This window comes from Hemicordylus capensis, chromosome 3 (genome assembly GCF_027244095.1).
Source record: "Hemicordylus capensis ecotype Gifberg chromosome 3, rHemCap1.1.pri, whole genome shotgun sequence".
NCBI classification, from domain to species: domain Eukaryota; kingdom Metazoa; phylum Chordata; class Lepidosauria; order Squamata; family Cordylidae; genus Hemicordylus; species Hemicordylus capensis.
The window spans coordinates 331,811,275-331,823,311 of NC_069659.1; the positions used below are offsets into that span (position 1 = coordinate 331,811,275).

Sequence of the window (12,037 nt, forward strand, 5' to 3'; positions counted from 1 at the left end):
CATCAGGAGTCACAAACTGAAATTGATCCAGTCAAATCGTATAAGAGGAGTTGCCGGACACCTCCAATTCAGACATCAAATTAATTTTGGAGTGTCCATCTAAGTCAGCCCGAATACGAGAGATTTTGTCTGCGAAAAAATTCTTTAGACACAATGCAGCGGGTAACTGATGATTCTAAATTCTGATTCAAGGGAGGGGGGCAGATACTATTCCCCTCACAACCCTGAACAACTCGGCTGGACGAGAAATCGCAGAGGCAATACGGGCAAAAAAGAACTGCTTCTTTGCCACACATATTGCCTGAGCATAGATCATGTCATAATCTGTCGGATTCGAGTCAAGTCTTTCTCCACTTGCGCTCCAGTCGCCTACCTTGCCGCTTTAGCCCCCGTAGATCTTCCGTATACCAAGGGGCCTAGTTTGAAGCAAGTTGGAGGAAACGCTTAGGAGCAATCGTGTTTACTGCCCTGGTGAGCAAGTTGTTCCAATTCTCAACCAGGGCATCAACAGTATCACCAGCAGAGCCACATTGAATCTCTCCAAGGCTTCTTGGAATCCTACCGGATCCAATAACCTCTTCGGGCGGACCATTCTAACAGGCCCTTCGCCCCTGCAGAGGTGGGAGATGGTTGTAAGTCCAACCTTAACCAGATGGTGGTCCATCCATGGCAATGGAGATATCACAGGAGTCCCCACCCACAGAACAACACCCTGATCAGAATAATATATCAAATCAAGTGTGTGACCTGCAATATGCGTTGATCCTGAGACCGCTTGGGATAGGCCCATAGCTGTCATGGCCGCTATGAACTCCTGAGCTGCCCCAGACAAGTTGGTCCCGAAACAAACATTGAGGTCCCCCAATACCAGAAGTCTGTGAGACTCCAACGCAAGTTCCACGACCAAGTCCACGAGCTCAGTAAGGGATTCCCTTGGGCAGCGGGGCGATCGGTACACCAACAGAAGTCCCAATCTATCCCTGGTCCCCAAACTTAAGTACACACATTCAATATGGTCTGATACCCTAACAGGGACCCTGGTAAGGGAGATGTTATCCTTATACACCACAGACACTCCACCTCCCTGCCCACGTCCCCTCACCTGCTCCTCTACAGAATAACCTGGAGAAAGAAGCTGGGACCAGACTGGGCCACCAGCCTCCCCCAACCAATTCTTGGTGATGCACATCAAGTCAGCCCCTTCATCCATAATCAAATCATGGATGACTTCAGGTTTATTTTAGACCGACCTGGCATTGCAAAGGAGCAAGGTAAGGCTATGTGGGTTGTTAGCAGTGCTCCCCAAAGTCAAAGAGCTGACAAAGCAGCCAGAAGGGGAGACAGCTATTAAATTTCTGGCTACCCTTCCCCTGAAATGGCCTGCTGACCTGCCAACGTTACTTCTTCTATTCCCCACCACTACCGGAATAGCTGCCCCACTTTCCACGAAGGCGCCCCCTGTCTCCCCATCTCCAGACAAACCCAAACACATTACAACTACTTCAACCAAGTCTCAATAACAAAGCTGGCACACATACTACAACAACTCTTCAAACAGCCAAACTGAAAATAGAATGGCCCAACCCTCAGCCCAACACCAAAGGCCGGCACCCTTTGGCAGCCGCCTGCAGGCTGGCCGTGCCGTGCCACCTGCGGAAGCCCCCTTCCTTAAAAAGCCTCCAGGGTCCTTCCTCTCACGAAGGACTCTGGGCAAGGCCGATGTAATCAATCAGTGCCTGTGGGTGGTATTAGTTCAGGCACTTGGAGGAAGGAAGGTTCCCAATCAGGCAGCAGAGCTGTGCTGGTCTGAGTTGTCCGGCCAGTTTTGAGGCCGGTTCCATTTGTGTTTGAACCGGTTGAACTGAGCCAGTTTAAATCAAACCTGGTTCAATTCAAAACAGTTATCCACACTTCTAGTATAAGGCAGCTCCCCATGTTTCTGTGTTCCTAATAGTTTTAAGCAGCCTGTTTTCTTTTCTAAGTCCAAGGACACCTCCATTTCCCCAAAGTCACATGAACTAAAAGTGCTGCAGAAAGGTAAAAATCAAGAACTTTGCTTACACCAGGAGGTTGATCTTTTGTGAACATTCCCCAGGTCTCCCAGTTCATGTCTCTCCGGAAGTGTGTATGTTCAGTTTCTCCAAATCCATATACATATTGTGATGGCAGGCGAGTCGCAATCTGAATGAACATGTCACTAAAGGTGAAGCCGGGTACCTGCGAATTCCAGCTGCAAGAGAAGGATGGTTACTCCATACCGTTCAGGACAGCAGACGAGAAAAGTGGCTGACATACCATCCAAGTGTATGCCAGCCCAGTAACACTCTGTGTGCATGCAAGCTGCACAAATAGTGTAAATACAAAAATTTGCATATATTACAAAAACAAGAGTAAGCCCACTGAAAATATATTAGGCTTACTCTTGTGTACAATTTTTGCATTGGTACAATTTGTGTCACATGCAGTATCACTGGGACACTGAACCCTTGCATGGTATGCTGTCCTACAGAAGGAGGCTGTTTCTCACAGAAGAACACAACAACCAGGAATGTGCCAATAACTGGGAGATCCAGGAGGTACAACCTACTACCCTACTGTCAGACAGGGTGTTCGTTCTTTTTTACCATGTGGGTGCTCAACTTACATGTCATGATGACACTTAAGAGAGAATTGCCCGATTCACAGCCAGGATGATTTCCATGAGCAGTAACATGGACTAGAGATCACAGAATTGGTACATATGGAGGTGATTACCTAGCGGGGTGGATCACCAGACTGGATAAAGGATAAACAGCTCATGATTTCCTGAATCAAGCAGGGTATTGGGCTAAATGGCCCACAAGCCCCCTCTTTCTCCCCACACAACTCTATGATTCTAATTACCATGGCATTAGCTATGACAATACCAGGATAGCTGCCATTGAAGGGTACTCTGATAGTACAGTGTCCTTCAGTTCTAATGGGTTCAATACAGTACAGGAAATGGTCCAACAATCCACTCTAATAGGGTGTAAGAATGAACAGCATTATGTACAGCACAAGGCAGACCTAGTGCTATGCAGGCAAGATATCGTCGGGTAATTCACCCCTCTACCCATGCTGTGATTGTGTTCCAGGCGCATTGGGAAATAAGCTTGGAATCTTCATTCTACGGTCTTTCCCCTGATGATGGAGGCTAAAGTAAACTGATCAATAGGGGCAATCATTTCACTTACACAATGGTCCCTGTCTTTTTGCGTTTGATCTGTATGCCAAATGGATTATTCACAACTCCCACTTCATAAAGCCGATCAGCATCTGTACTCTCTGGACTGTTTGGTGTGAAGAGTGGTACTGGAACTTCGTATCTTTTGTGGCTGGGATCAGAGATCTATGGAGAAGACAGCATTCTTCAAGGTGCATAGAATTCACAAAACACACACATGATCTCTCTGATATTACAGCACCCTTCATGTTTAATGGAGTCAATACAGAAGGCCAATTGCATGATGATACTCCCTCCTTCCAAGTTTACCTGCCCCTCCTACCATGTGGCAGATCTCCACATGATGTGCATTAATGTTTTAGAGCTTCTTCCCACACATACTCTGCACGGTGGTGTCTGCACATCAGTCTAGATTTCTCTGGCCTGAGAAGCACTGGTGGTGTAGTCATGGCATGCAGACTTTCAGTGACTTATGGTAGAGCGCTTTTAAATGCTGCCTATGTGGCATAGACTGGTTCCAAGAGGATGGGTTTTCCAGTGGCCGCCACTTGTGGCCTCTCATATATATCTCTGTTTTCAGACAAATAGATTTAATATGTGGTGGGGAGTAAGTAGATCTCAGGAGAATGGAGATTACCTTAAACTGTAGCATGTGGTTGGAATGGTAGGTCACTTCCAAGCGAAGCAGGTCTATAGGTGAAGAACCATTGTAGGGATTAGGGATGTTGGTGTCCCTATGGAGATCAGCGGTCAAGCCTTGAGCAGAGTTTCGAATATTACTGATGGAGTAACCATAGTTGCTTGGATAAAAACAGTTTGGTACACCAGAAGTAGAGGAAACCTGAAATAAAATGCCAACTTCATTTAGTCAATCCTATTTGACTAACAGGAAAACATAGAAGGAATATCTTTTCTTCTATGTTTCACAGAAGGAAACATAAGAGGGACCTATCCCCTAAGGGGAATATTTTACAGTGCTCACATGTAGTGTCCCGTTCAAATGCAAACCAGGGCATATCCTGCTTAGCAAAGGGGACAATTCATGTTTGTTACCAAAAGGCCAGCTCTCCTCCCAAATTGTCTAGAGCTTCCTCTATAGACAGGCTGTAAACTGAATGGGCCACAAACCAAACAATCATAAGAGCCTTCAGTAATTTTGTTTTGCTCACTACAAATCAAAATAGTTTTGGAAAGTGGGGAAACCCTTTTGGAGAAGAAGAAAATGTTTTCCTGTTGATGAAAACAAGCTGAGAGGATTTCTGGTTAATCTTTCTTGAAAGGAAAATTGCAACAGCAGCAGCAAGAAAAAAAGATTCCCTATCACCTTTTTCACCAGTTCCCTTTTCCAAGCACATGTCTACTCCTCACCTTCCAGATGCAGCCCCGAGCTTCACAAGTGCTTTGAGTTGGTTCTGGGTATGGATAACAGTTAAATTTTTCAAAGTCTGGTATATTTGTTGGGTCCTGTGTCCAAGTTAATGTATATGCTTCTCCAAGTGCAAGCTGAAGGCCAGTAATGTGCAAGACCTTTGGGAACAAAAACAGAAACAACATGATCATTCCAGTTGGTCATTCTTTTGTTCGGTGCATTCAATAGAAGCTTCATATTACAAAGATGGATGAATTTCATCTGGTTCAATGAAGTAGGTTGGGCTCTATAGCTATAGCTCAGATATAGACGCAAACATATATGGAGGCATGTGATGATAACAGAAGAGAATGGATTAGGAGTGTGCAAGCCAGCTGAGAATCAAGCCGGGTCAAGCTCGAACCAGCTCGGCTCGAAGGCTCATGCTCGAACCAAACCCGCCCCATAGAGAGAGGAGCCAGTCTGAATTCAAGTTGAGCCTTGCAGGGTTACAAGTAAAGGGCTTTTCTGATAGTAAATGTCAATGGGGGAAGGTGGAGGAGGAAAAAGGTAGCCTTTAGTTTTAAAAACAAGCCAGCGGAGGCTCCTCCTGCCAGCCTCCCAAATGACAATATGGGCAGGCTGTGGCCTGTTTCCAGCCTCTGTGCATATGTGGCCGCCATGCCACGTGATAATGACCTCCATGCGTGTGCAGAGGCCATTTGCATCACCATGTGATTAATTTTTAGAGGTAGATACTACCCTTTTCCTCATCCCATCCCCACATTTAGTATCAGAAAAGTCCTTTACATGTAAAGGGGAATCCTTGTAGAATTCCCCTTCACAAAAATACCCCTCGAGCAAGATTGTGAGGTGGCTCAAGGGCCAAGCACCCCAGGAAAACCAGTTCTGTGCACAACGCTAGAATGGATCAACTTTCTGCACTTCTTTGTCTGGAGCAAGCTTGGGAAACATGCATTTCCCAAAGGACAGCACTCAAGTGGGATTGGTGGATTCATGCTTAAGCAACTTCAGTAGCTCAAATGAGTGGAAACTGGGGTCCTGTTCTGGGCAAGGAGATCACCAGGAGTAGGAAGAGGCAGGGGAAAACCTGAGTGTGAATGGAAAGTTACCCAGAAATTCACCTCAGCAAGTGCTGGCTTGCTGAGGATTGTAGCAAGCGGTATATCCAGGACTTTGAAAGAGTTCCCAGCCCGTTACGAGACTAGGCCTGGCAGCTAATCTGGATCAGAGTGGCACGTTCACCTCCAGATATATTTGACAAAGGTTCATGCAACACTTCCCAGCTTCTATCAGTGGTTCAGATTACTGTCTCAAGGCTTCAAAGGTCTTGGCTGTCATACCATAAAGATTAGCTCGCAACACCTACTTTCCCCAGCAGATAACCAGCCTCAAAACACCTATAAAAACAAACTACACTTGGATACAAACACTGTTGTTCTCCCTGCCTTCAAGTAGATGAGCATAAGTGTGTGGAACTGAAACATGCATGGTTTATCAAAGCAGGTAACTGGGGAGTCTTCCATAAAGTTCTACTTGCCACACTGGGCTTAAAAACCTAAAAGTCCAGCTGATTCAGAGGCAAAGAAGAAAAATCCCCCAAGAGCTGTAGATGGTTCAGAAGTTTCAAAATTATTTTTCTTACCTGAGTTGAAGCATCAAAGGTCTCATTGTGACTGGATGGGATCGCTGCACCATTCTGAAGAACTACAACTTTAGTTGTGTTGGAGGCTACTACTCCTAGGATTTTAATTTCAGCAAACTTTAAGTTGTTTGGGTCAGAATAACCCTGGTGGGCAACACGGATATGCAAGGCATTCTGAAAAACAGAACATGGTTTGAATATTTTTATTTCTTTTGTGACAGCTTGCCACAGCCCCCCTCCGGCTCCACATCCCCCCTTTCAACACACACACTTTTACTGGGTCAGTTGCATCCAGCTGACTGGAAGCACCAGTGCAACATTATAGATGTCCTGGCAAAGAGCACAGGACAAACATCTTTGCTTATGAACACAAGGCACAATCCAACAGAGCATCCATGACAGATGTTCCATGGATGTGAATGGTAGGTACAATGTTCCTTAGAGATTATGCCTATTTACTATTTCATTCATCCATCATTTATGTCTTAGAAAAGAGGGAATATCACAGTAGCTGTTTGTTTGTTTGTTGTTTGTTTGTTTATTGGGTCACTCTGCTATATTCACCATGACCTAGACAATTTCAAAATGCTTTACAACTGATACCACATTCACTTGACAATAGGCCTGTGAGATAAGCTGTGATTCTTCACATGGTACAGACGAAGAACAGAAGCTGACAGACATCATAAGAAAATACAGTGATTTCATAGCAATGATGCAACTTCAGTGATGCATCTTCACTTCACTGGAAGTTGGATCTTGCAGTCCAACTATTTCTAGGGGACACAGTCCTTCCATTGTTAGGGATGTGCACATACATCCCTCCAATTGCCGTGCACATTGCTACTTCAGTGAAAAGTGACAGTGCATGTTCAGGACCTTGGATACAAGTCCTGAACATACATACAAGTACCATTTCCTAAATTGTTAATTTGCACCCTAGCAGTGTTGTACATATTCATTTAAAGACAGTCATCCAGATTAATGCTGCAATATGTTGGGTTATTAGCCAGCTTTTCTGTTTTCTGCCTGTCTGTCTACCATTCCCAGGCTCTCTCTCGTGCCCTGGGTTTCCCTAGTCTGGTTTAGGCTGCGTGTGAGAACAGCCTCACTATGTAATTCATTCAAATATAGCCCAGCAAGGAGCAGACGCCCAAACTGCATAATATTTTGCAAAAAAGTTACTATCTGTTTTTGTTTTTCTGCTTTCTCTTCTATTACTTCTTTTTTTGTTTATTTTTGTGGATCCATAATAAATCTGTTATTATATTCACAACACTTATCTATGTGGGTATTTGCTGGATCTCTAAGCATTGTGTTTACCAGCAAATGCTTTCTGAAATATTAAAATACTATGGCTCTGAATCCATAATAATATTAAGATGGACTCTGCTAGATGAGACCTGAGGTCCATCTAGTCCAGGAGGAATAATGCAGTTGACATCCATGGGTCTGAAGCCTTCCATTCCAAATTGGTCCACATCTGAGTGCATTATATGTAAGGATGTGCAAAACGTGTCGGGCACAGAATGATCTGTGCCCGAAACAACCAATTCCGGGTGATTCGGAGCCAAACTGAATCACCCATGATGAGACCTGATAATTTTCTGACACGAAACGAATCACCCCTGTTTCGGGTCCGAATTTTTTGGGTGTTTCGGGCCTCCTCTTTGTGCCCTAGAAAAGTGCCCACCTTGTCTTCTTCTTCCCCCTCCATTTTCAGTTTGACGTCTCTTTGAATTTCCCGCCTTTTTGCCTCCATTGATTTCAATGCAGAAATTGCTTTCCTTTTACTTTAATTGAAAAAGTCCTGGGGCAAAAGAGTGGTGTGGTGTGGTAGTGCCTAATGGGTGGAGGTCACCACCCCAATTTCAGAGTGATTGGGCAGAGGGCTGATTTTTGGTGAATTTCTGAAGTTTACGCGTCTTTAAGGTTTCCCCCCATTAAGTATAATGGAGGGTGTATCGCTTCACGTCGGGGGGAAAGGGGTGGCCTAGAGCGGTGTGGGGTTGGTGGTAGTGCTGGGTAGGGGCAAGGAAGCTACCTGAATTTTTTCAAAGGATTTGGGCAGAGGGCTGATTTTTGGTTAATTGTTGAAGTTTACACGTCTTTAAGGTTTTTCCTCATAAGTTATAATAGAATGGAGCTTTCAGCAGCCCCATAAGTGCACTTGTGGGGTGCTGGGGTGGCCCAGAGCGAGTGGTGGTGTAGTGCACATAGGGTGCCAACCACCCGCATGGGTTGCTAACCCATGGCGTACAGGGTTCTGTTGTTTCTGAGGTATTCTGAGTGTAGATTCTATGATAGCACATGAGATTTTCAATGACACACCATGAATCCACTCTAATTTGCTATCATAGAATCTAAACCTTAAAGACATGAACTTCAACAATTAACCAAAAATCAGCCCTCTGCCCAAATCCTTTGAAAAAATTCAGGTAGCTTTCTTGCCCCTACCCGGCACTACCACCAACCCCACACCGCTCTTGGCCACAGAACAGAACAGGGGTGTTTCGGTTCAGATCCGAACCGAAACACCGAAAATACCGAATTGCTCACCCCTGCACCTTGTAGTAATTACAAGGTTCCATTATTTTGTGTATCAACTACAATATCTGCTGTTTTAATGCATGAAGCTTCTCCATACTTTGTTGAACAAAGAGCAGGGGGACAAACATTGACACTGAATTTGTATAGTCTACAAGTTTTACAATATGCTGGAAATGCACTGTTTAAAAATGGAAACGACTATGTTTATTATTGCAAACATATAAATAGCACTGCTTCTCAATTAAATTGCAGGCTCAATAACAGTGGGATCATATCATCAGAAGATTTAAGCAGTGCTCTGGTTATTTTCCTGTTCACTGGAGTTTTCCTGATTCTCCGCCTAAAGACAAACCATTCATTTATCCACTCAGATGAATTTCCAACACAAGGGCAAAGCTAGGCAAAGACAGTGGATGACATCCAGACTAGCACTGCACTGGTGTAACCAATATGCGGGTGGAATCATACATACCTGGCTAGCATTAAATGCGTGCAAGAGGTAGTGACCATTCTCATATGCATCTGTAATGAGAAAGCAGCAGCAGAATAATTTTGTGAATTTATATTATATGTATGACAATCTGCTTTAATTTAGGATCATTAGCCAGTCCGTGAAGGCAGCAATAGGCTAGCACTCTCAAAAATTTCTACTCCAGGGGTGTGCATGACCCATTTGATGTGGAACCGGATTGTATTGAACTGGGCTGGTTCAGTTAATTTAATCTCTACTCCAGGGGTCTTCATCGTAAGGCTCGAGAGCCAGTGGCAGCTCCCACTAACCCTAAGAGTGGCTCCCTAATTGCTTATTGGGCCTATGTGATGCTTCAGCCAAACTGAATCCCCTGCACAGTCCTCCTGGCACCATGTAGAAGTGACCTTTCCCACCAGTGCTTTCTCCAGTGCTGCTGGAGCTCCTTTAAGGGAAACTGAGCCCTCTGAGCCCCAGCACCATCTTGGAAAGTGTGCACAGAGTGCTAGGGAGGGGAGTTCTTTCCATACAGATTTCTCAAGAGAGGTTTCCAAATCTCTTATAGGGCCCTCTGTGGTTTGTATGAAAGACCTAAACACCCCTCACCCCACCAAGCCATTCCCAAACTCAGAAGACTATTATTGAGAATGCTTTTTTGTAGGGTTTAGTAAATGCACACCAGTGATGTAGAAGGGGAAAACGGGGCATATGAACTGAGCAACTGAACACTGCGACAGAACAGGCATGTACAATTCTTTTTTAAAAAAATCAGAAAGAGGAACCATGGAAGGCTCCTAATGCACTGCTCACATTTCAGAAGCAAGAACCATAATACAGAACTCCAAAATCAAGGAAGCATCAGTGCTATTTGTCAATGAAACTCATTGGGGCCATTCACACGACCAGGTGGGCAGAGGAATGAGAGGGCAGGGGAAAGACTGTGGAAATCTTTCCTCCCGCCCCCCCCCAGATGATGCATTAAAATGTTGCTGGGACTGCAAACTGAACTCCCAGACTATAGCTGCTGAGCTAGGCAGTACAGAGCTCTGGAGAGCAGGACAACGCATCCCGACCACCAGGTATCTCAGAATGTTCCGTGTTTTGAGCACGGTGCATTGAGGGATTCTTAAAGGAGATAGCCCTTCTAGGCACCCATCTCTGTGTCTCCTGAGGCTGAATGCAGGCAAGAGAAACAAACAATCCCAGACAAACAATCCCAGCTTCATGGCTAAAAGCTGGGCTAAAAAGCCATGCTGGGCTTCCCGAGTCTGTTCTAGGTTGCACGTGAAAACAGCCACATTAGGTGATATGTAAAGACCAGTGGCTAAAAGAATACATTTACTTACTTAAACTCATTAGGGGAGCTTGAGCCAATCACTGTTTCTCTGACCAAGCTTTTATCATGCAAGAATAAAACAAACAACACCACCCGGAGTTCTAGTGAGGAAAAATGGGATCCAGGAAGCAGAAATTATCAAGAAGGGACCAGACTTTGGTCACTTTCTCTCTTGCAGGACACTTACCAATACTAATCCCATCATCCCAGTAAAGTTGCCCCTGAGCTTTCCCATCATCATCCAAAGCAACAGTGAGTCCCATAGGATTCAGACGGCTGGAAGGAAAAGGAAAATGTTAGGAACGGTTCCTTAGGAAATATGTGTCAAATTCAGTGCACTTTTCCATCTCTGAAGGGAAAACACCAACATGTCAAAGACCTGTCCTCCGAGTGTGTTCATCTATTCATTGTGACATTTATATACCACCTTTCAGAAAGTATCTACAATCACAATGTTAAAACAATGATCATATCAATAACAATTCAAACCTGGTCCTGCTGTGCAGGATTTGGATCTTGCCGTGCTGGAAATGAAACTCCAATGCAGCATGACACAAAAGGTGTCCTGATCCAACCAAGAAGATGGGTGTGCAGAAGCAGGCTCAGCTGTACCCCTCACTTACTGGATCAGGAATCACAGTTCATTTAAAATGTGTATCCAAAGGTGGGTGCTGTCAAAAACCCCTTTTCCAAAAAGATGTGGTTCCATCTTTGAACACTAGGGCTGACCCTAGCATAATGTCAACCCCTGGGATCTCACACATGCCAGCTTGAGCTTCATGGAGATAGTGTGATGCACAAATGCAATCAATCAATCACCCACCAAGGAGGACAGGTGCACGTGCACAAGGGGATATGCTGTACATCACAACACACATAGGGCTGTGGATGAGGTAAGTGGGGATGTGCACCATTATGCAAGCAAAGGAACACCAGGCTATCCCTTCAAATAGCCTCTGTGCATGTGCAGAGGCCATTAAAGGACATCCTGGTCCTGGCGTGAGCACTGAGTGGTTGGCCTGTTACAGGTACGGATGGCGAGTCGAGTCACTGCCGACTCACCCTCACCGCTGCACGCTCTGCAATTACCGCTCCAATGAGCAGTTCAAGCGCACCTCTGCATCTCTTGTTTTTGGAAGGAGTGGCTAGCGGGCTGCAGGGGATGGCGGGTTGGGTTGCCGCCTCCCACCCGCTCTGTGGGCTCTGCACAAAAATGGGAATTTGGAGTCACCCCAACACCCCTTTTAAAAAAAAACAAAACAAAACAGAAAACCGTGGCCACAGCAGCACCGCTGCCACAGTGCTCAGTTGAAAAAAGGTTCGACTCCCCACGCCTCTCAAGCTGGGCCTGAACCCGTTTGGACTTGAGCCGAACTGGGGCCTGGCTCTATGTGCACAAAACCAGAGCGGACTCAGTTCGGCTCATGTCCAGTTCCATTTGAGCCAAACCAGGTTTTCCGGTT

General features: G+C 45.2%; 1 protein-coding gene across 1 annotated transcript in view; it reads right to left on the reverse strand.

Moving 5' to 3' along the window:
• Positions 1–12,037, reverse strand: part of SI (sucrase-isomaltase) — a 220,785-nt gene that overhangs the window by 61,907 nt on the left and 146,841 nt on the right. The window contains exons 67-73 of the mRNA XM_053309014.1: positions 10,762–10,850; positions 9,242–9,291; positions 6,220–6,393; positions 4,574–4,732; positions 3,843–4,046; positions 3,216–3,370; positions 2,062–2,230 (exon numbers count right to left, since the gene is read on the reverse strand). Of these exons, the coding sequence (XP_053164989.1) occupies positions 2,062–2,230; positions 3,216–3,370; positions 3,843–4,046; positions 4,574–4,732; positions 6,220–6,393; positions 9,242–9,291; positions 10,762–10,850 (1,000 nt within the window). The remainder of the gene's footprint in view (positions 1–2,061; positions 2,231–3,215; positions 3,371–3,842; positions 4,047–4,573; positions 4,733–6,219; positions 6,394–9,241; positions 9,292–10,761; positions 10,851–12,037) is intronic.